Genomic DNA, 22,436 nt, shown 5'->3' on the forward strand with positions numbered 1-22,436 from the left:
ACTTGGTACCGTTATTCCAATGGGTCGCGGTCTTCTCCTCACGACAAACCTCCCCCAGCTGCAAAACCTCATAAAAAGAGACCCTCTAGCGTACAAGGAGGAGTTTCTCCAGCAATGGACTCACTACAACAGCGTCCGTGAAATCTTCAAAATAAGTCCTGATGAACAGGCCCAAAATTTTAGAGAGTTGGTTTCCTTTATATCCCAGGTAACCACCATCGCAATCTCTCAGAACCATTCGTTTCTGACCTAGGTCCCAGGTGGCCACATGTTATCCCAAAGAAACCAAGGATTTCCCCTCCCACATCTCCAGTCTTCTGCTCGATAACTATGGCAGTCTCTCTGCCGAGATGAGGAAAGTCCTTGTCCAGAACCTCGTCATGTTGAGGAACAAAGATGTTATATCTTCAATCCAGTCTGTCAATCTCTTTTTCTAACGCTCACGTCTCGGCTTGAACTCGATTTTTAGGTTACTCCAAACGCTCTTTCCCCTTCTTCCGCGTACTACTTCCTCGACCCTACGTTCTTCTATCCGTAAAACTATCCTAACAGATATCCGGACTGCAAATCTTCGGGCACGTAATCATAAACTTAACAAGGCTGTCCAGTCTATGCTTTTCAGTATGGTTGAGAGGGGGGCAAATGGCGAAGTCATTGGTGATAAAGGGAAATTCAAAGCTACCAATGCCACTCATGATGCTAAGCCTTTTGATGGCGAAGAAGCTCTTTGGGCGATCATTCTCACAAAAGAACTCTGGAAAAAATCCATTTGGTTCGTCGCCTTTTTTTAATAATCGCGTGTATGTTACTGATTGAAATGCAGGAATGACGCAAAAACAGTGTCAATCATGGCACTGGGTTGTCTTCACCCTGTTACCAAAGTCCAAAGTGGCTCGTTGCACTTTTTCTTAAGTAGTGAAGAAGATGAGGAAGATGGCAGTGACGAAGAAGAGGTATGTGTTTGACTCAAGATCATCACCATTTGACCTGACCGAAAGTCAAGGAGATCGACGTCAGGGCCTTGCATCATAGGAGAGAAATCAATAAAAAGACGAAAAGTGCCGACAAGAAGCTAAGGCAAAAGCTCAAGACTGCGAAAAAAGTATGGATATTGAATTGATTCAGTGTTTTTTTGTGTGGCTAAATCTGACTCATAAACAGCAGAAACACGCTCATGATAAAAAACGGTTGACAGGAGATGCACCGAATTTCCCCGCTTTGAATCTCCTTTACGACCCTCAAACGTTTGCCGAAAAGCTCTATGACGTTCTCAACAATCACGACAAACGCTTCTCTCTGGATCACAAAATTTTGATTATGCATTTACTCGCCCGCGTCATGGGTGTTCACAAACTCTGTGTCCTTGGTTTCTATACTTACATCGTCAAATACCTGACATACAAGCAACTTCGTGTGCCCGCCATCTTGGTCGCACTGGCACAATCTGTACACGAGCTGACTCCTCCAGACGTCCTCATTCCTGTCATCCGTAAAATTGCTCAAGAGTTCATCCACCCAGGTGTAGCAGGTGAAGTCATCTCTGCGGGGTTGAATTCTGTGCGGGAGGTATGTAGAAGACAACCGTGGGCTATGGAGGAGGATCTGCTTGGTGATTTGGTCGAGTATAGGAAAAGTCGGGATAAAGCTGTGACCGCTGCAGCTCGTGGTCTCCTGAGACTTTATAGAGAAGTTAACCCTACGATGCTTAAGCGACGAGAACGGGTCAGCGTTCAATCTCTCTCTCAACTACCATCTTGCTTATCTTCGGTTGTACTACAGGGTAAAGACGCTTCAATGGGCTTGGCGAGTGGCGTTCAACCTTTGCCATTTGGCCATTCAGCCGAAGCAGTGGCGAGTATTGAAGGACTTGATGTATGTTTTTTGGTTGCTGCTCCCGAATCAGCTTGTAATGTGATTTTTGTACAGCTCCTGGAAGAACATTTAGCCAAGCTCCGGAAAGAAGGGGCATCATCTCAAGGCGATAATGATGATGACGATGATGACGCTGCTTGGGAAGGTTGGGATGAAGATTCGTCGGATTCTAGTTCAGAGTCAGAAGGATGGATTGACGTAGAAGACGACAACGATGAATTAGTTATCAGCGACAGCGAAGACGAGGACAACAATGGGAACAAAGAGGTGGCCCCGAAGCTCGATACAACAGAGACCAAATTCTCGCAATTGGCAACTACAAAAGTGAATGCGTCTGATTCGGCCCAATTCTTTCAGAAGCTAATGGGAACTTTAGATCCTGACGCCGGCCGATTTTTCCATTCTCAATGACCTAAAGCTGCAAGTAGCTTCGAAGGCCGCTGAATCAGGGGGCTCCCGGGCTAAACGCAAGCTAGCCGAACTGGAATCCTCCAAACACCTCAATTCCGGACAAAATGAGGCTTTCATTTCGGAAAATGACATCATGGGGCCCAGAAAGAAAGCCAAGGCAGACTATGCTGAACGTATGGCATCTATCCAAAAAGGCCGCGACGGCCGAGAGAAATTCGGATCGAATAAAGGCAAACAGAATAAAGGTACCCCTAGCAGCTCGACGAACCGAGAAAAGGCAAGGAACAAACCTATCATGATGATACTTAGTAGTGGGGCGGTGCGGGGCAAGAAAAAGGCATCCCTGCGTGACAAGCAGCGAAAGCTCAGGGCACATATCGACCGGGCGAAGAAGGCACGGAAATGATGGTATTCATACAATGGACTGTTTGATATTTACGCCAATCCAATCCGGAACTGCTGTGCTAATGTGAAGCCAGTGGCAAGATGAGATAGCCTGGCGTCAACAATAAAGCCCTGTTGAGTAAATGCAGTAAGTGGAACGTGTGAAATTAAGTCTAATGGCTTTGAACCTTTCTAGCATATTCTGAATATTTTGTCTGTGAGACTTCGAGAAGATGGAATTGACTATACGTATTCACCTTTAAGTTCATCGTGCAATTTGTCTAAATCAACAACACGACATTTTATAAATTCTCCAGCTCCAGCTTCCAGCTTTTGTTCAGGCAACTCTAGCTTGTCATCGAGCAATACATTGGCAATTACGAGTTTCATATTGGCACTCGTCATCCCTTATGGATGTGATCAGGCTTCTGAATAGACCATGAATGTTGAACTCCGAAGCGCCGCACCAGGATCGCTGACGACAATATCCGAACTTTCGAAGATACTGTACGCTTTGAAACCAGTTTCTTCTTCCAACTCCCTCACTGCTGCAGTCTCGGGAGATTCTCCTTCGTCAATCAGTCCTTCGTAGGATATTCAAGAGACAAGGACAGAGGGCCGGTATTGAAACGTATTCACCTGCGGGAAGTTCTTTGGGTTCTCGTTAGATTGGATTTTTGAAGGTGCAGTATAGCGATCTACCGACGACAAATTTTCCAACGGGAGGCCTGAATTGCTCAATGATTACGGTGGACAAGGGGAATGCGTTCGTTTTCGAATCGATGAGAGCCAGTACAGATACAGCTGGAACGAGAATTATATCACCAATGCTTTAGCAAGGGTTGCGCGTACCATCGACGCCGGAAGATTTGCGTGTCTTGCGCTCAGCACACTCCCACAATCTCTGTAAATAAAAATTAAATTACTCTGCTGATGCATATCCCTTGCAGGCAGTACTTCTTTTCCTTCGGCGTCAGAGTATTTAATCTTCTGGAGAGTAATCCATCTTTGGATGTGGGGAGGATTAATTTATCAAAGAGGCGATATTGGACACACGAACTTTGCATCCTGAGCAGAGAGCTCTGTGGTTGATATGATCTTTGGAACCGATGTCATTTGTCGTCTGAAATACAAAGCCTGGCGGTAATGTAACCCCCGGAATAGTAGCCGCATATGAGCAAGTACAGCAGTCACGTGAATATCTGGCGGTTAGCAAGTTGGGCCAGTTGGCACTCAGTCCTTTCAAAGTTCAAATGCCAGACAACTCATCCAGTGAGTGAGGTGAGACTCGTAAGGCGGTCGGTTTTTATCCATTCAACCCCTATAGAGAAATCGAAACGGCCTGCAGAAGAACCACATACCGAAGAACCTCCTCCAAAGAAGAGTAATAATATGCCTTTTTCGAGGAGAATTGTTCCTCATGTTCCCGACAGTTCATCCCTTCTTCTCAAAAGACTTGGCGAAAGCAAATGAGACTTGCGGCCCCTTCAAATGGCTTCCTCCCTTGGGAAAGAAGAAAACCTGTCTTCACGGTCTTAATCTTAAGCCAGAGCTACATTGCAAAATAGCTGCGTTCGATTTGGATGGCACGGTCATTAAATTCGCCAATTACGATAATAACGAATGGCAATGGTGGAACTCAATTGTTCCAACAAGACTGCATGAAGTTGCTCGGCAAGGGTACACCATAGTCTTCTTCTCCAATCAAGCAATTAAGCCTCTCGCTCTCAAAAAATGGAAAGAGAAAATAACAACCATAGCATCCGCGGTAAGCTGATCCTTTTCTTGTCACTCATCGTTCATCCTGCCCATTTCTTAGCTTGACGACGTTCCCTTCCGAGTATACGCTGCAACGGCCAAAGACGGTTACCGTAAGCCCATGCTGGGCATGTGGTGGGAACTGGAAAAGGTTTTCAAAGAGGAGAATTGCGAAATCGGTAAGAACCGTCTTGAAGGTGTTCGGTGTACGCTGACAGGGGCAGATCTTACCCATTCATTTTTCGTGGGGGATGCCGCTGGTCGTCAGTACAAAGGCAGGAAGTCTGATTTCGCGAGTACGGACAGGAAGTTCGCTCTAAATATTGGTATATCCTTCATGACTCCGGAAGTAAGTTGTCAAAGGAAATTACACTAGACTGGGCGTATATTCACCTTGAATATGAAGGAATACTTTCTGAATTTGCCTACACATTCGTCTTACCAGCTCCCCGGGTTCAATGTCTCGTCACTTCCAGAGCGCAAGTACTCAACCCTGATGCTTTCAAGCTCGAATTTTGACAAAACTCTATAGTTCCTCCTGTGACACCGACGTCTTCCCCGATTGTACCTTCCCCTGCCAAACAAGAAATTGTAGTCTTTTGTGGATACCCTGCTCTTGGGAAGACCAGGTTTTATCGACAGCACTTTGAACCTCTTCATTACGTCCATGTTAATCAAGATACCTTGAAAACTCGTGAGAAGTGCGTAAAGGTAACACGGGAAGCTTTGGGCCGAGGCCAAAGCTGTGTTATTGGTATGGTGGGATTTATCTTAGAAATAAACGAAACCAAGTAACCAAATAACCTGACCAGATAATACTAATCGCGACGCGAAAACACGAAAGTATTATGTCGACGCAGCAAAAGAATTTAAAGTGCCAGTCAGGTCGTTATGAATTCGGGTAATGTTTTCCTTTAGCATACACTGAGTTCAATCTTCTAGATGCTTCATCTTCACCGGCAATGAAGAGCTCGCCTGGCATAATAATCTTTACAGAGCGTTTCACCTACCGTCATCGGTGGCTGCGCAGGGAGTGAGTCAAGGCTACGCCGCAGGATGCCTACTGATCCACAATGAGTTCAGGTGTCGAGAGAACTTGTTCCGTATGGCGCATTCGCTATTTTTCGAGACCAGTACGAAGAGCCAGTGATGCACGAAGGATTTACAGAGATCCGCAAAGTTAACTTCAAATTCGAAGGGACAGATGAAGAGAGGAAAAACTGGGCCATGTGGCTACAAATTGATGGTACTTGAAATTAGTGAGCCACACTGTGGAGATAATGTTTACTCGAACAACCCCGCAATCTTTCGGCAGCCTGTTCTGGGGTGAGATCGCGCTGAGGTTCCGCCATCAGTTCAAATCTGTAGCATGAGCTGTATATGGAATATCTATTGAACAAGACTGATGAAGGCGCACCCTACTAAAAACTTTTTCACCGTAGCACTTCTGAGGAGCGGCGGGTCAAAGTGAATATGAAGATGAGCGATATCGCCGTTGTCCTCCACGCCGTCGCGAGACGGTATGGGTTGCTGATGGATACCCATCGAGTACGCAAAGGAACACTGAAAAAGATTGTCGAATCGCGTTGTTATCTGGGAGAGTATTTCCGCAAATGACACTTTTTCTGTATCAGTGAGAAGGTTAATAGATTCTATGTGTCTACGAAAGGGTAGGACTTTGAGATGTGATTAGCTGAAGCTTTCGACTTCAAGAGGATTGAAACACCTACGAAGGATTTCGTAGGGCCAGACAGCCCACCAAGGTACGAGGGCAAGCCAGTGTTCGTTTTGCACAACGATACGGCCGCTTTCTTGTGGGAGATTGGCCTCAGCGTGAGCATATTCACAAAGTAAGCACGGGCGACCTAATCGTATTGTGTGAGTCCGGAATCCTTGACAAGGAAAGCCTGCCGACCTTGAGGACCTCGGGGTGCTTCAGAGCTTGATATATCTTGTTGAAGGGAATAACGTCTAAGCGAGTCCAATTCCTTTGAGGGGATTGAGGGGATTGCTGAAAGTGACCAAACCTGGCCATGAGGATGACTATTCGAACAGCCCATCATAGCGCCCTTATTCTGCCAATACTGAATGAGGTCAAACGGTTGGATGTGAATGGAATGAAAGCGGACCTCAAAAATTTGCACATACTTGACCCCATCCTGCTCTCCCCTCATTCGATATATTCGGATCCACTCATCTATTACGCGCTCAATATCAGATGTATCGAGCTGCGCCAAAGTCAAGTTGTGGCGAGCATGGAAGACAATGACATCGCATGTACCGTGGACAGGTTGAAGCGTCAGCATGGGATGGGGAGGGGACGGCGTGTCGGGAGGGGGTCCAGGTAGAATGGCCGCAAAGTCGTTGACAAATGTGAAGATCTGTTCATAATCTGGGTTGGTTTGGCCTCCTGACCTCTGATTTCCTGGGCAGAGATAACAAGATGGATCGTGGTCGGGAAGGATGGCCGTTTGAGGGGCTTCGACTTGACCCAGCCACGGGCGTTTAGTGCGATGAGGGGAGACAAGGACATGTTCCTGTAAAAGAGGATTGTCTAAATACCGTGAGTGAGCTGGAAAGATGAAAGAAGGGCGGATGGCTCACATCGACGGTGGGGGTGCGTGGTTGGATCAAAATCCATGGTGATCTGGTTCACAGGAAACCGTTAAAATGTTTATGAGTAGTGGCGTAAGGTCGGGAAAACTAGAAATATATCTCAGATGACCTTGATAAAGACCCGTTTCGGACTTCAGCCTACATTACCATCTCCCCCCACTTTCCAGACAGTAGACAAGACTGGGGTCCATCTATCTCTGATAAATGATCACCTACCAGGCCTGAACGATGTACACGCTCAGCATAAGGTATCTTGCCTGGTGTATCGGAGATGCAATCAGAAACAGCCAGATGCTTGCAAGAAAAACTTCGGCCCGGTCAAATCCCAGGACTCAGAACAGAGGTGCCTGGTATCCAGCATGGCAATCTCAGAAGGTACATTCGGTATAACCTGCTTACTAAGCAACGTATGAGCAGTTAGGTGTGATAAGCGTGCCTTCTATACTTTGCAAACAACCATGAGTGCGAAACGTCGCCGCGCTCAACGTTCGCCCTCACCACAATACAACCTGGACGACGATTCTTACGAACCATATGTTCCTATCTCCCAAAGGAGACAAGAGAAGCTCGCTAAACTATCTTCCCTGGGCGTCACTGCCGGCCGTCACAAGGCAAAGCACATTCAAGAGGAGCAGGAAGAACGCGAAGATGCCCTGAAAGAAGAGGAGCGGCGGAGAGAAAAGGCCCGAAAAGAGAGAACTCTGCTATTTGAGGCGCAGGAGGTACAGAAGCGTAAGGCCGCGGAAGGTATGTTCACTAGCTCTCGTGTCAACACATTCCCTGAATCTTCCAGATGCAAAGAAAACCGAGGGAGAAAAGGCGGAGGAAGTCGACCAAGAGATTTTGGAAGCAATCAAGAGCAGGCGTAAACTTATTTCAGACCTAGAACTAGCGAAAGGTATTCAATATACCGACCCACTACGAGCAAGGTATGGTTTATATTACGTTCGTGTCATCTACCAGTCTCACCGTCTGTGCGAAAATAGCTGGAGACCTCCTCGATATATCAGAGAGAGGACTCTCGAAGAACATGAAAAGTTACGTGATAAGTATCATATATTGGTCGAAGGAGAAGATGTACCCCCGCCTATTGAGCATTTCGAAGTATGCACATCCAATCATCTTTATTCTACCACACGTTTTTATTAGGTGAATTTACAGGACATGAAGATACCGGATCCAATACTGAGACATCTAAAATCTAACCGTATCATCACTCCGACTCCCATCCAGCTGCAGGGCATCCCAGCAGCGTATGTCTATCCGCTTGGCAGTTAGCGTTTCCTGACTTATGATATAGATTCTCTGGTCGCGATATTATTGGTATAGCCTTCACTGGCTCGGGAAAAACCCTGGCTTTCTGTCTGCCATTAATTATGCTGGCACTTGAAGAAGAAAAAAAACTCCCTTTTGTTCGAGGCGAAGGGCCCGTTGGCGTTATCCTTTGTCCTTCTCGGGAACTCGCAAATCAAACATTTGAGAATGTCAATACATGGTGTTCTGCGCTGGCCCGTGATAACAAGTATCCTCAACTGAATTCTCTCCTTTGTATGGGAGGCATCGCCATGAACGAACAGAGCCACGTGTTGAGCAAGGGAATCCACATCGTCGTCGCGACGCCTGGCCGCCTCATCGATATGTTGGAAAAGAAGCGGTTTACATTTAACAATTGCAAATATCTATGTATGGATGAAGCGGACAGAATGATTGACTTGGGTTTTGAGGATGACGTCCGTAACATCATCAGCTTTTTCAAGGTGCGATTCTTGTATCTTCTCAGGTTCTTTTGACTTGACATTACGATACTTTGTAGCGGCAGCGTCAGACTCTCTTGTTCTCCGCAACTATGCCGCGAAAAATCCAAGATTTTGCGCAGGAGTCTCTCATCAAGCCAGTGTTGGTAAACGTCGGCCGCGCCGGTGCTGCCAATCTCGATGTCCTCCAAGTTGTTGAATACGTTAAACAAGAGGCTAAAATGGTGTATCTGCTAGAATGCCTGCAGAAGACGCCACCACCAGTTATAATATTCAGTGAAAACAAAAATGAAGTAGATGGTGACTCTTTCTTCTTCTCATTTAACTTCGATCAGCGCGCTCAACATCGGGCTAGATATTCAGGAATATTTGTTGCTCAAGGGAGTAGAGGCCGTTTCCATCCATGGCTCGAAGAGTAAGCTGTTTTCACATGAACTTGAGCGTATGATCTGACCGCTCGTGTAGCACAGGAGGAACGTCAGTTCGCCATTAAAGCCTTCAAATCTGGAACCAAGGACGTGATGGTTGCATCGGGTGTTGCATCCAAGGGTTTAGATTTCAATGAAATCCAACACGTTATCATATTCACCATGCCGAAGGAGATTGAAGATTACGTGCACCAAATTGGGCGCACTGGCCGAAGCGGAAAAACAGGCATAGCTACCACGTTCGTCAACATGAATACACCAGATCAGACGCTATTAGACCTCAAGTACTTGCTAATGGAAGCTGGCCAGAAGTAAGCAAAATGAGAGATAGTGCGCTCCTGTTTACTCTAACTTATCTCCATTTTAGAGTGCCGCCGTTCTTGGCTTCCGTTGACGACCCACGCGCCGTCTTGGGTGGATCACTGAAAGGTTGCCCTGTCTGTGGAGGTGAGTGAACTTTCTCGAACCAAACAACAAGATGCCCTAAACCGTATACAAGGTCTTGGACACAGCATATCGAATTGTCCCAAACTTGAAGAGACCCAACGTAGACAGCTCGCGGCGCACCGCAATGTAGAGGGAGGGAGTTACTAGAGAACATCCGGAAAGCCCAATGGACCTCCTTGAATTAAGTCGATGGCAACTCTGACAGGATATATGAGGTCAAACAGTTTTATGGGGGCAATAACACGTGCGGGACTTCCAGTGGCCAGCGGTAGGGTCGCTCTGACCCGTACAAGTACTATATATTTCGACAAGGCAGGCTGTCAACCTCAGGATGAAAACCACATGGTCCTGGCAGCTCGAGGGCATCTTTTCGGTGCTGCCTTCGGGGCGATCCGATTAATATCTTCCTTCACTCACGATAAGTATCATTGGAGCATCATTCGATTGGATTTTTAGTCTCAATCGCTCAGTGTTCATTTCACTTGGCATGAATTAATAGTTGTGCGCGCCATTATATATATCAACATTTCATGATATTTGACTCTCAGTATTACTTAATGTTTGACTCTCAACGTTTGAACGTTGAACTATCATCTCGTTTGACTAACATGCAAACGCACGACTCCCTCAGTACAATGATTAATCTACATTTGAGCTCAGTGCTATGTGCATTTGACCGATCTAATCAGCATTATGCACTTATGATTACTTGCTCTCTGATTGTCAACAGCAGTTGAGAAAGGCCGCATAGTCAGAGATAGGGGGGGCTCACAGTGACGCCACCACTGAGTACTGAGTGACTAAGTCCGTAGGTTTAGTCTTACCTTGTTTCATCTTCTACTTTCATCTCCCAGCTTCACCAAAGCGGCTTTCTGAGGCAGTTCAAGAGCTGCCTTGAACATCGTCGTTATGGGTTTCTTCAAAAAGGTTAAAGTTGATAACCGGTGCAAGGACTCGAGTCGCGAATCTGTGGATAGGTCCTCAGGTGAGCACGCTCCGAAAATCTTTGATTGCGTGATAGAAATATAGGAGTAGAAATAATATCTGCAATATTCAAAAGATATAGTGTCAGGCCTCAAGTAGGAGAAGGGCCCGAATGGGCTCGTCAGTACTTTCGAAATATTTGTATGCTTTCATGGGACTAATGAAATCTAGAGAGGTGCAAGAAATGGGTTGAGTATCCGGCATTGGGTATGTAGCTGCCTATGCAGTGCTGCTTTCGGTTTCACTCCCGATATCTAACAACATACTTCAAAGATGTTGATAGACCATGGTGGGAACCATGCCCCGATTGCCAGTCTCGCGAAGTGGATTTGCACAGAAAAGATCTGATAGCTCGAGACGTGGACATTGCTGAGTGGGCCCTGGACCTGACTTACAAGATGATTAAAGTGATCAAAGTGATTGAAGAAAGGGCTAAAAACGAGCTATTGCTAGAAATGCAAAGAACTGGTCAGATTAAATCCGGAGGCCGACTGAGTCCATCGTCTCAGCCCAATGATTCACCTCCGCCCTACATAACCGAGGTGAAAAACTGCACATAATCTTAGTATTGTAATTTGGTTGGTTTCAAGCCTTCGATTCTATGAATAAATATTGTGTATTTCTAGATGCTGTGGGAAGTCGTTATGTCGTCCCTTCAAATTATTCGCTATGTGATCGGGAGTTCTATGCCGCAGTGGAGCTGTTGCCATAGTAAACCGAACTCACTCATGACATACCAGATTCATATCAGGGAAAAAAATATGCACAAGCATCACCTCAATTGTACCGCTCTCTATGCACGATTCTTGAAGCTCTATTAGTTCACATTATGCCTGCGGAGTCTCCGTACGGTCACAATAGAACCCCCAGCAGCCAATTTACGCTGACGACTTATCCCGGAGGGTCCTATGACACGACGTTTCAGCTCCAACACCAAGGAGGCCTGTCTTTTCCGCTCGCCTTCCGCCGCCGCAGATACTGTCTCACAATCGCCATCGTCGTGTTCCTTCTCATATATAGCTTTGTTTTTTTCTCCTCGGCATCATCCGACAAAACCGCTTCTATCAATACTCAGTTCGATGTCGCAGACTCTGCTACTACAAAGCTTGCTGGCCAGACGACGGTTTTTGTCACTCTACCTGCTCAGCCCACTACCACCCAAAGCAATGGCGCCCTCTCAGAAAACCAGGAGCCGGAGCCAGTCGTTTTTGTCCTTGTGGTATGGTCGAGGCCTTCCGCCATCGAAGGGGCTTTGCTTGTCAAGGTCTGTTCGCCCTTGATAATTACGCTCGTCTTAGGCTCACCGTCTTCCGTGTTTTCAGTCTATTCTAATGTATAATACGAGTCCGTCGGAATTTCATATCGTCTGTGACGATGATGCTGAAGAATTTCTACGTTCTCGATTCGCTCTCGTCCATCACCCACAGCGTGATGTTCTTGTCCGATTCTACAAACTAACCTGGCAAAGTATGCTGGATAGGATCCAACGTGAGGGTACTATCAGTACAGATCACTCTGCTGGACTGCGTCAGTACTTTGGCTCATACCCTCACTTTCCAATTCTGATGAATGTATTTAGCGGGGTTGATGAAACTCTTTTTACATGAAATTGTTCCCGTTCGAAGGGGAATCTACATAGACACAGATGCATTCTTCATTTCCGACCCCACACTCCTTTGGGGTGTATTCAAGGACTTTAAAGCTTCAACTGCGATAGTTATGTCGAGTCACCCCGACCAGGATTCGCCGGAATGGCACCATGCCTCCAGAATATGCTCTTGCGTAATGCTCCTCGAATTCGAGAAATTACGCAGTTTGCGCTTAATGGACTCGTCTATCTATCGTTCCGATTCAAGCAATCGTTTTGCTCCAGCTCTCGCACCAGATGCATTCCGCGCCATGTACGGTCTTCCAGGTGGAGACGGACATGGTCAGTATGAAAACGTGCGGCTCGGTGACCAAGGATATTGGTGGGCAATCATAGACCATAGACCGGATATCTATGAGCCTCTTAGCTTCGATTTCGAAGTTACGAGTTGTTTGATGAACACATACAATACTGGGTTGGGTGATGATAATGTGGAAGAGGCGACAGAGCTTTCACGGCAGTCTTATCTGAAAGGGACGCCTCAAGAGGTGTGCTACATGTATATTTTGACGCGAACATACATTTATTATCATACCAGGGCAAAATAGTTCGGCCAAAATTGCTTCATTTGTGCGTGGTTTATCTGAATCGTATGACACCATCGCAGTGCGCTCATTTCTTTCTAGCAATTGTTTGCACGGAACAGATGTCTACATGGAGTGGAAAGGTTGGTCTAATCCGGAGGAACTTTTGACTCAACGTTGGGGTCCCGCCGTAAAATATCACAATGGATACAAGTGGATCTGGTTAAACAGTGGCCATGCTTCCGTGCGGATAGAAACTACTGGAGTCACCTTCGCTGACGAAACCTTTGCGAGTGACGCGGGGATGCCAATACCAGGCACTGAGACCGACAGTTAGAATATTGATTATTAATAAGTAGTACAGACGAGAACTTCAACTAGTAGAGGTGGTATCGTAAATAAAACGGTCATGCACATCCTTAATATCTAAAGGCATTTTCCGCGTGGTACTAGCATCGATTTTAGAACTCACGCATAACTGAATAAAACGAGATTACTTGCCTAAGTTGATGTTGTATGCATATTTGTAGTATTTCATCGCGATATTTATCAAAGGACGGTGAGTATTCATTGGGCGCGTTTCCTATGATCCGTTGAAATTCAAAAAAATCTATGCACGCTCAACAGGTCAGAAATTTTTTTATTAGAACGGGGGGACAGATTAACCTTTTGGACAACTATAGCAGAGTGACTCGAGCAGTGCATCACTCATCACCGTTACCTTGTTTGGAAGGCGTTCTCTAGTTGATATCTTGAGGTAGCGCATTTGAGTCTCAGTCGGCAAGATGAAGCACATCATCTTACCAGTTGACGGAGACTATCTAGCCTCGTATATAACTCACCCATCACATCGACAGATATATTGGATGGACCGACTTCGTCGGGAAAAGCTTCAATGGGATCATCGTCATTAGATCTAGAGTTTCGCCCTCGTCGCTTTCCTTTTTGTTTTTCGACTGTCGCCGGTTTATTGATACTCTTCACTGGTGGTGGTCTCCAGTTAACCTGTAGGCATTGCCCCTTGGCCTTGAAGTTCCGAGCTGCAGAACCGATCTTCAACCCTATGTCAGTAGCATCGTTATTGCATTTTGACGTGAGACATACCTCGAGATATTCCGCCGAAAAAGTAGTCTTCTGCTTTTGCAAGCTGATCGCGAGGATCTCAAGCAGTATGAGGCGGTCCAGGGCTATGTCGACCAATTCCCTGGAGATGTGCTTGCAAGTCCCGTAGCCCTCGACTATACTAAACCCATGGTCCTGAATCATATTTGAGTTGGCGCCGCGGAGCACCTCAGTAAGTTGCCGTTGAGTTATTTGTTGCCCCTTGTTCGAAAGACTTCGTACAGCATCGATGGCGTTGGTAGCAACAACAGTGACATCCTCCGTAATGGGCGGTCGATTGTCTAGACAGTTATCACATCCGGCCTTGCAGTCGTGTTGGTTGAACTCTTGACCAAAATGGCGAAGGACTTGAACCCTACGACATTCCGAAATGTTCGTGCAATACTTGACAACTTCACGAGCAGCATCTTTCTGTCTTTTCTTGGCTTCCGGAGTAAGGGCTTCTTCTCGCTCTTTGTCTTGGTCTATCATCCAGCATATCTTCTTGAAGTCCGGAAACCAATAATCTAAGTGATGCGCGAGTTCCGCTTTGGGTTTCAATAAAAATAACGTAGTAATACGTACACAAGACGCAATCAGCAAGCTTTCCGTCTCGTCCAGCTCTTCCCGTCTCTTGATAGTACCTTTTGGGACATTAGGTTTGACGTTCAACTCATTTGGTCACTTACCCAGAGAGGGATTTAGGGAGATCATGATGTATCACAAAGCGAACTGGAAAGACCAAGATTCAATTGCGTTCTATCGAGAAGTTGGAAAGTGCATCTACCGTCTGCTTTATCAATTCCCATTCCGAATGCAATCTATCGGGGTTTGAGGATTAATTTCTAGATATATCACAGCTTATACTCACTGTCGCAACCATGACATGGAATTTGTCTGCCTTCCAACTCTCCAGAAGACGGTTCTTCTCTTCTTTGCTTAGGCCTGCATGAAAAAAGTTGGCAGCCACACCTTCTTTCTGGAGTTGTTCTGCAAGTAGCTGGCATGATTTACGAGCCAAGCAGTATATCACCCCCGTGTGATTTGGATGCTCCTTCTTAATGAATTCGACGATCTCAGGTAGCATGTTCTTCTTCTTCTTTGCCTTGATAAAATACTTGAGATTTGGTCGGTTAAAAGACTGAGTAAAGAAAGCATGATCACGGAGCTTCAACTGTGTTACGATGTCTTCTCGTGTACATTGATTTGCTGTCGCGGTTAAGGCGATTATGGGAACCTTTGGATAATCTTCGCGAAGCTGGCCCAGTCCCTGGTACTGATCATAGAAATTCAATGATTGAGGATATCACAGACTCATGAATGACTCACGGCGCTACGAAAATCTTGACCCCATGTCGAAATACAGTGTGCTTCATCTATGGCAAACCGAGCGAGTTGTCCTTGATTATAGAGCTTCAGGAGTAAGTTTCTGCAAGCCGGACTGGCCTTGATTTTCTCTGGGGTAAGGTAGAGTAAAGCCGGTTTTCTGTCACCGCTCCATAATTTGGCATTGACTTCGTGTTGTGGCGAGTCGGCGCTCCAGTAGAAAGCACTGATACCTCTTGAAGTCAAAGCGCTGACTTGGTCTTCCATTAAGGCTGTGAGGGGAGAGACAACGACGGTGACACCTTGGGTTTTCATGTTCGAGCAAACAGCGGGCAGCTGAAAACACAGACTCTTCCCTCCGCCAGTTGGCATCAGAAGAAAAACGTCCTTGCCCTCCATGGTCGCGTTGATTGCTTCTAACTGGTTTGCTCTGAATTCGGAAAGGCCAAACACATCCTTCAGCTGCTTTCGGATTTCGTCGGAAGGTTCGTCGATATGATCGTAGTGATTGATAACCGGGTGAGCTGGTATGTCCTCGAAAGCTGTCCAGAATTGCTCATCGTCATTATCCGGCATGTGAACGTCGTTTCGGAGTTTAATATTAGGAGGATCGCTTGTCTGGTGACGGCTTTGTCTCTGCGCCTCAACCCATTTGATCGCTCTGATTCGCTCCTCGAGCGTCTTCCTGCCATTTGCGTGAGCACACATGATATACGCAAGACAAAATGGAGATGTTAGGTACCTGAGGGGCTGCAAAGTTCTGGTATCTACTTCGTTTGGACCCGTGCTATCGAGAAGCTGTTGCATGACGTGCGTTAAGAGCTCGTGATGGTGGGTCCTGAAGTTTTGAAGACCCTCAGAGGATAGCTTAGGAGGATTGAATGAGAAAGAAGTATGAGTCCAGAGGTGTCGTCTCACCTGCATGAGGTCCGAGTGAGATCCCATCCATTCGGGACGCGTTGACTTGTCGGGTGCCTCCGGGGTATCTAAAGCAGTGGCTTTACCGGCAAGTCGGGCTATGAAGCCTGGGGAACTCGCTTGCTTCTGAGTGGCTACCAGAGTATTTTCCTTCTCGGTATTCCGGGACCGTTTCAAAGCTTGAGGAGAGGGGTCAGATATGACTGTGGGATTCGACGAGGTGCGCTTGAGTGGAGATTTCGGGCTAAGGTTTGCATCGTCCTGAGCATGAGAGTGGCCGTTGTTGGTGGTGCGAGTCAAAGGCTTTGTGGGGCGGGGGGCGGGTAATAGATTGGGGGTTAGCGATGCGGGTTTGAACTTGGATTTATGAGAGCTGGGGCGAGGCAAGGGTGTGTACGTCTGGACTGAAAAGATGGCGCCGCTTTTCTTGCGCTTGAGCACGTCTGCGAGATTGTTTTTTGGGAGCGATGCCGAGTCCATCGCAGCCTCAGCCAAGGCGCGTCGCGTCGCGTCACGTGGGCGTGCTTAATGAGAAGCAATGTTGTTATCAACCTCAGTTACTGACTAGGACTACTCGCCGCCATGCCTAAAGGAATCTTCCCCAACATGAATATCCCAGACATCATCACCGCACTCGGCGGCTGGGGTCTTTCTGTCAGTCCAGACCAGCTCGCCCACCCCACCGCCGACTTTGTGGAGGGCGTCTACTGCGCCTGCCTCCAGCAGGTCTCCGGCCTCACATATGACTTTCTCCGTGAACCCGTCACTAGCTCGCTGTCGTCTCTCGGCCTGGACAATGAGGCTTGTCTCCCCAATGATCTCTCTTCTCTCCGTCTCATCGCATCTCTCGCAGGACCTCTACATGTCGGCTTTTTCCAACAACCTTATTCTATACCACCTGTCCGCCCCATCCTCGCACTCTCTAACTCAAACCTAATCAACAGTATCTAGGAGCCGTTTTGCCAAGGCTGCGCAAGTAGAAGACTTTAGCGCCAAGGACCTCTACGCACCAGAGAAGACTCGGACACTGATTCTGCTCTCCGCCTTTATCAACTTTGTCAAGTTCACCGAACAGTTCTGCGACAATTTCGTCAAGAACCTGCGCGAGCATGCCGAAAAAATCTTGATAGAACGTGAAGACGTGACTGAACTACTCGAAAAAAACCAACAAGAAATTGATTCCATAAGGTGCGATCTAATTACAGCGGCTTCAAGTATTGGCTCAGACTATTTCACAGAGCTCAAGCAGCTAAGGACGAACCCCAATGTGAAAAACTTGGTAAAGAAAACGACGCCCTCCGGGCAAACATCTTCGACATCAAGAATTCACAGGCCAAATCGATCAGTGAAATCGAAAAATTGAAAGCCGAGAAGGCTTCTCTGGTTCGCAAAAGGGTATGCTTCTTTTTTGTCTGATTCATATAATCCCTCTCATCACCGCATAGGAAAGTCTGGCCGAAGAGATGGCCAACACAAATGAATCCGTCCAGCGTACTCAAGCACGCATCGTTCAGTCCCCCGACCGCATCAGGAAACGAATCTCTCAAATGACACTGGATGCTGCAGATGACAAGAGAAATATTGCTTTGAATGAGGCGAAAGCACGAGACCTGCAAGTCAAGGTCAATGCCTTGCTCACAATCGAGAAAGTATGTTCGATCCTGTCTATTCTAGCGGCCCGATGCTGATATCGGCATAAGGATGTTAGAAGCTGCATTGAACAGCTGACCACGGTCGAGAAAGAAGTGCATTCTCTCCAGGATACGCAGAAGGCTCTCGTCGACGTCAAAGACCAGTTTGAGGGCAAGCGAATAGAGAAAAATGAATTGCAACTCAAGCGGGAGGTAAGAGTTTACTATAACAAGGATGGCCCGCATTGACCTTTGCCTTTGATAGAGAGTCCATAAACAATTGGCAAACGCGTACGAAAAGCTGGAGCGGGCCCAAAGGCATGGCGAAGACAAAAAGCAAGCAAATGAGAAAATGATAACGCGGCTGAAAGAAGAATTTGAGCAGATGGCAATGGAACGACGAGACAATGACAAACAATTAGAAGAACTGCGTGTTGAGACAAATCACATCCATTCAGAGGTGGGTTTACAAAGAGACAATAAACTTTCTGTGCTTATTTCGTCATCTAAAGATGGTGGACCACCTCAAGAAAAGCGAAGCGGAACTCAACGAGTTGCTCGCAGAGTACTGGAGATTAAGACACGAGACTGGTAAGGTCGAGAGTGTCCCGAGCGCGCTCAAATCTGAAGCTCTTTCATCTCAGATGTCTTCATGGAAACCTTGGCCAACAAGCTCAACATGCGCGTCACGTCAAATTGATACCTCCTGCTGCTGTCTTCGTCGTGATCTACCTTCCCGTTCATGTGTACATTCTTGGCAATACCATTCATCGTCATCTGGAACTTCTTTCAACCCAACACACTCCAAATGAAACTAGTAAACAGAATGAGTTGTATTCTATCACTCTGTGAGATGCCGAACATAGCCTTACCCATTCATACTTGCATTCCGGGTTGTCACATCCAATCATCTACGCTTAGATTTGAGAAAAATATCAAGATGGACCACATGGGCGCACTCACTTCACCAAAGGACACTCGGGTGCAGTAGCACCAGGTTGGCTCGTTAGGATCATCCAACATTCCATGATGAGGTGGGGGTAAGGTGATTCTCAAAGCAAGCGGCGCAGGTGGCTCCTCTTTCTCTTTTTCCTTTTCTTTTTCCTTATGTCGGCGATTCTTGAGAGATCGTCGCCTGCTCGAACGGTCGGAATGTACAGAAACTTCAGCTTGTTGAATATCCGTAGCTATCTGTTCTTCGTCAAAGATGGGGCTCATGCTCACGCGTGTCGAACGGCTCCATTTCGGAACGAACAAATCGGACATGCTAAGCATAACAGGGCGATTGGGTTCAGGTCCAAGCAAGGCTTCCTGCTCCTTGATGAACTGATCCAGCAGGCGGATGTGGCGGTCTACCTGATAGTCCAAAAGTAAACCCTTTTTTGAAAACATCGAGGCACGCACAAACACACCGAATCATGCACCGTCTGGGCAATGTTGACTTTCTCCCGCGAGGTCCGCAGGTACTCCTCGGTCAGCCATGCCACATGCGATAGCATTTCGCGCGAAGTTGATGGCGCTTCGGGCTTGAGATACGTTGACGTTGTGGGATGGGCAGCTGAATTGTTGGGCTAGATGAAGACGAAGAATATATTTAATGACACACCTTCGGGCGTCGCCTGAGCCTGTAACGATCCGTTTACGAGACGACCATTTTGAGTGTTCAGTTCGCGCCGAAGTTCAATATATTTCTTGATTGTTGGAAGTAGGCTAGTTGAGTAATCTGAGGAATAGATCATAAGTCCTGTGTCTATAGCCTATAAATCGGAGGCTGCTTGCCATAAGCTTGGTGATCTAACTGGCGCAAGAGCGTCATTTGCCTATGGATCGTCAAAGGCAACTGTTCAATGACTATGGACAAATAGAAACAAGTAGAATTGGAAACCGGGGGAGAAATTATGAGGCGGCTTACTGTCATAATGTTCTTCCCTGACTTCGTCCCAGATTTCTTCCTCTCTTTCTTCCGGGTTAAATGATTCCTCGTCGCTGTCGCTTTCTGATTCCCTGACGTCTTGAAATTCATCCGTAGGCTGAGGACCTCGTATCCGAGTACTGCTCCGAGTTCGAGTAGACATGTATGGTTTCGTAAGAAGACAAATATGTAAGGACTGATGATAGAAACAGGGCCAAGGCCCAAGTTCTCGAGTTCGGTGTGTCACATGCGACAATAGATATATATATTCAGACTCCGCTGATGGACAAGAAATGGACACTAGCATTGGACGATTTCCCGTGGGGAATAAAAATGCAGAAATAATTTCCAGATGTTAGTCCGAGCCCATGCCGGAGAAGCCGTTAACTAAATCGGTGTGACGCATGAGCGGATCTTAAAATCAACCTAATTCCAGATTGAAGTCCGGAAGAGGCCTTCAACGCCCTCCCAGACTGCGAATGCTGTAATATTACGACACGTTACATCATAACACATCAGAAGCCAGTAAGCTCAGACAGTGTCAGAGCAGGCCTAGAACTCCTGCAGCATCTAGAGACCGTTGATATGTCCGAGTCCTAGCTGATTGAGTCATCAGCTAATAATCCATCCGCGTTTGTATCGTCACGAAGATTTGGAGTCGCATGCCATATATCGCATCGTCGTCCTCCGAGTCCTCTTCAAAATTCTGTATCTGATAAGCCATATTTTGGCAGGAACTCTTGAATGTCGTCTTTTTATCGCTGTTGAAGCGGTAGGCCATGTTGGGAGGCATGGATGAGATGGTATCTAAGATTCTAATCAGGTTCTCTGGCTATTTTCAATCATATATTTATTGCTGTTGTTTTATTCCGACTGCTTACGGTTCAATTTATCGCTACTAAACCAGCGGGGTTTCAATGAAAAGAAGGTTTAGAAAAAATTATGAATTTTAAATTGCTACGGGAAATCGTCCATTCCTAATATAATGTAGAAAACACGCGGCAAAGAACAAGTCTCAAGGACTCAACAATGGCTATGTATCTTGTCATCGAATACAGTGCAATGGGTTTCTGTTTCTTTTTCTTTTGGCAACGTAGCGAAGATGACACAAATTCACGATTATATATATTCAATCATTAATAATATCCTAGGGCCACATTCAAACCAGTTGAACTAGAGTGTATATTTGCATTGAGAAAGCATGGACAAGACAACAAGGTCAAAGCAAGGCCGATTATGGCATCAATTCCATTTCATTTGCTAAAGGGGAAGAATCAACAAAAGAACAATCAATCCATGTTTGTGACATACCGAGATGCAGTCTTGATGTTGAGGGTAGACTGCCTGTGCCGGGAAAGGTGTATGAAAAACTGGATAGCATGCAGGTGCGATGTTATGGCCCCCCTGGTTGACATGCTGGGGAGCAACATAGTATGGGTATGGGGGAACAGAATCATTGGGCCTGAGGACATGAGCGGTATACCAGCTAAAGGGATGATGAGGAGCATATGAAGCGGGGTGGACAGGCGCAGTAGCAGATGAAAAAGATTGACGAATGGGACTGTGGACTCCCTTAGCACGGGTTGCGCGACCTGGAGAGGTGGATGAGAACAAGAAGCGAACAAAGACGGGGAAGACCAACCTCTTCCATCGCGCTTCTTGTAGGGACCGCGCTTAATCCCTTTTTTCCTTTCTTTCCTCTTGGAGTTGATGCATTCTTCGCTGACGCCGTACTTGACGCACCGCAGGCAGGGACGCGCGTCGTCACATTTCTTGCAGGCCTTTTGGCAGTGTGTACAGGCGTTCTTGACCTGGCGCCTCTTTGGGCGGACGGGGGGCATCAGGGTTGTTGTGGGGGAGGGACCAAAGGGATACATGTGGAGAGGAACGGTGGCTGGAGAGATGGACATGGTGGGGAAGACGAGGCAGGACAATGGCCACAACTGCCGTGTTTTATTATGTATTATTTAATTCTCACACACAAACATGGGCAAACAACATGAGGCCAACAGGCGACTCCCCGGCTCGACTCGACTCGCCTCCGCGTCTGCGAGCGTCCCCAGGCCCTCTCCTCGCCGTTTCTCTCTCTCCTTCCCCCTCCATGTCCGCGCCAGACAAGGACTCTGGTCGCAACACACATGGCATCACAATTAACCTCCCCCAACCTCCCCCCTCCTCTCCCACCGAGCAGGCTCGTGTCTCCAGACTCAGCCATGCCAACCACCAGGTTTTTCTTCTTCTTTTGCCCCGTGAATATCCACGCTGACACGCTCCATTTTTCTCCGCCAGCCTTCCTCGGGCAGTCTCCCTCTAGATGACGACGATCTATATCCAGAACACGACCTCCCTCCTTCACGCTCTGCCTCCGCTTCTTCGTCTCTCGATCCTTACTATTTCCGGGAACCCTCTCCTGACTCCTCTCTCTCTTCGTTCCCCCCAGTGCCACAAACGGCGACCACTCCCGATCAGCCTCCAATTAATGAGCCCGTCACCCCGGCCAAGAATCCAGCTAGCATAGATCGCCGAGGCCTTGTCGGTGTCGGCGAGCTCGCTACACCCCGCTGGACGAGGAGTGAGCGCATTGGTGAAGTTGATGATGCTGGCAAGATGTCGCCTTTCAGTGCCGTAGAGGTGGTTGTCTCCGAACACTCCCCGGATGATAAACGCGGTAGTCCTTGGACAATCGAAGCTGTCGAAGAAGACGTGAGTTCAACTCCTTGCT

At 47.1% G+C, this 22,436-nt stretch overlaps 11 protein-coding genes across 11 annotated transcripts; 5 read left to right on the forward strand and 6 right to left on the reverse strand.

The window, feature by feature from the left end:
* The first annotated feature begins 9 nt into the window (after positions 1-9).
* On the forward strand, positions 10-2,820 carry AGABI2DRAFT_199902 (hypothetical protein). The gene is made up of 9 exons (XM_006458268.1): positions 10-208; positions 261-415; positions 470-772; positions 824-953; positions 1,004-1,102; positions 1,165-1,722; positions 1,780-1,872; positions 1,927-2,196; positions 2,249-2,820. Exons 1-9 carry the CDS (start codon positions 20-22, stop codon positions 2,687-2,689), a joined length of 2,238 nt encoding a protein of 745 aa, XP_006458331.1. The 5' UTR covers positions 10-19; the 3' UTR covers positions 2,690-2,820.
* On the reverse strand, positions 2,719-3,783 carry AGABI2DRAFT_148835 (hypothetical protein; the record flags this gene model as incomplete). Its single annotated transcript, XM_006458269.1, has 7 exons — positions 2,719-2,799; positions 2,917-3,074; positions 3,135-3,251; positions 3,370-3,471; positions 3,520-3,571; positions 3,625-3,673; positions 3,728-3,783. 7 exons carry the CDS (start codon positions 3,781-3,783, stop codon positions 2,719-2,721), a joined length of 615 nt encoding a protein of 204 aa, XP_006458332.1.
* A 137-nt stretch (positions 3,784-3,920) lies between these two features.
* Positions 3,921-4,957, forward strand: AGABI2DRAFT_115344 (hypothetical protein; the record flags this gene model as incomplete). The annotated part of the gene is made up of 6 exons (XM_006458270.1): positions 3,921-3,939; positions 3,995-4,051; positions 4,101-4,435; positions 4,487-4,604; positions 4,650-4,774; positions 4,832-4,957. The coding sequence occupies 6 exons, from the start codon at positions 3,921-3,923 to the stop codon at positions 4,955-4,957; spliced, it is 780 nt and encodes a 259-aa protein (XP_006458333.1).
* A 408-nt stretch (positions 4,958-5,365) lies between these two features.
* On the reverse strand, positions 5,366-7,319 carry AGABI2DRAFT_190672 (hypothetical protein). The gene is made up of 8 exons (XM_006458271.1): positions 7,189-7,319; positions 7,030-7,072; positions 6,555-6,979; positions 6,341-6,500; positions 6,156-6,290; positions 5,843-6,101; positions 5,508-5,787; positions 5,366-5,457 (listed from the first exon to the last, which is right to left on the reverse strand). The coding sequence occupies exons 1-7, from the start codon at positions 7,189-7,191 to the stop codon at positions 5,682-5,684; spliced, it is 1,131 nt and encodes a 376-aa protein (XP_006458334.1). The 5' UTR covers positions 7,192-7,319; the 3' UTR covers positions 5,366-5,457; positions 5,508-5,681.
* A 177-nt stretch (positions 7,320-7,496) lies between these two features.
* AGABI2DRAFT_216865 (hypothetical protein) lies at positions 7,497-10,220 on the forward strand. Its single transcript, XM_006458272.1, has 10 exons — positions 7,497-7,788; positions 7,835-7,970; positions 8,028-8,145; positions 8,203-8,294; positions 8,342-8,798; positions 8,855-9,095; positions 9,151-9,210; positions 9,261-9,534; positions 9,591-9,670; positions 9,723-10,220. Exons 1-10 carry the CDS (start codon positions 7,500-7,502, stop codon positions 9,815-9,817), a joined length of 1,842 nt encoding a protein of 613 aa, XP_006458335.1. The 5' UTR covers positions 7,497-7,499; the 3' UTR covers positions 9,818-10,220.
* Positions 10,221-11,483: 1,263 nt separating this feature from the next.
* AGABI2DRAFT_115347 (hypothetical protein) lies at positions 11,484-13,163 on the forward strand (the record flags this gene model as incomplete). Its single annotated transcript, XM_006458273.1, has 5 exons — positions 11,484-11,918; positions 11,977-12,181; positions 12,234-12,790; positions 12,841-12,872; positions 12,929-13,163. 5 exons carry the CDS (start codon positions 11,484-11,486, stop codon positions 13,161-13,163), a joined length of 1,464 nt encoding a protein of 487 aa, XP_006458336.1.
* Positions 13,164-13,621: 458 nt separating this feature from the next.
* Positions 13,622-15,829, reverse strand: AGABI2DRAFT_64426 (hypothetical protein; the record flags this gene model as incomplete). The annotated part of the gene is made up of 6 exons (XM_006458274.1): positions 13,622-14,454; positions 14,513-14,571; positions 14,617-14,659; positions 14,715-14,748; positions 14,799-15,203; positions 15,257-15,829. The coding sequence occupies 6 exons, from the start codon at positions 15,827-15,829 to the stop codon at positions 13,622-13,624; spliced, it is 1,947 nt and encodes a 648-aa protein (XP_006458337.1).
* An 878-nt stretch (positions 15,830-16,707) lies between these two features.
* AGABI2DRAFT_176733 (hypothetical protein) lies at positions 16,708-18,684 on the forward strand. The gene is made up of 9 exons (XM_006458275.1): positions 16,708-16,972; positions 17,025-17,071; positions 17,123-17,359; positions 17,410-17,566; positions 17,617-17,820; positions 17,872-18,015; positions 18,068-18,262; positions 18,315-18,393; positions 18,447-18,684. The coding sequence occupies exons 1-9, from the start codon at positions 16,754-16,756 to the stop codon at positions 18,500-18,502; spliced, it is 1,338 nt and encodes a 445-aa protein (XP_006458338.1). The 5' UTR covers positions 16,708-16,753; the 3' UTR covers positions 18,503-18,684.
* A 15-nt stretch (positions 18,685-18,699) lies between these two features.
* On the reverse strand, positions 18,700-19,877 carry AGABI2DRAFT_141209 (hypothetical protein; the record flags this gene model as incomplete). Its single annotated transcript, XM_006458276.1, has 4 exons — positions 18,700-19,158; positions 19,215-19,360; positions 19,409-19,525; positions 19,715-19,877. 4 exons carry the CDS (start codon positions 19,875-19,877, stop codon positions 18,700-18,702), a joined length of 885 nt encoding a protein of 294 aa, XP_006458339.1.
* A 407-nt stretch (positions 19,878-20,284) lies between these two features.
* On the reverse strand, positions 20,285-20,507 carry AGABI2DRAFT_115351 (hypothetical protein; the record flags this gene model as incomplete). The annotated part of the gene is made up of 2 exons (XM_006458277.1): positions 20,285-20,314; positions 20,361-20,507. 2 exons carry the CDS (start codon positions 20,505-20,507, stop codon positions 20,285-20,287), a joined length of 177 nt encoding a protein of 58 aa, XP_006458340.1.
* Positions 20,508-20,956: 449 nt separating this feature from the next.
* AGABI2DRAFT_115352 (hypothetical protein) lies at positions 20,957-21,624 on the reverse strand (the record flags this gene model as incomplete). Its single annotated transcript, XM_006458278.1, has 3 exons — positions 20,957-20,974; positions 21,026-21,306; positions 21,357-21,624. 3 exons carry the CDS (start codon positions 21,622-21,624, stop codon positions 20,957-20,959), a joined length of 567 nt encoding a protein of 188 aa, XP_006458341.1.
* Positions 21,625-22,436: the final 812 nt, after the last annotated feature.

Source organism: Agaricus bisporus, assembly GCF_000300575.1.
Source record: "Agaricus bisporus var. bisporus H97 unplaced genomic scaffold AGABI2scaffold_2, whole genome shotgun sequence".
In the NCBI taxonomy this organism is placed as follows: domain Eukaryota; kingdom Fungi; phylum Basidiomycota; class Agaricomycetes; order Agaricales; family Agaricaceae; genus Agaricus; species Agaricus bisporus.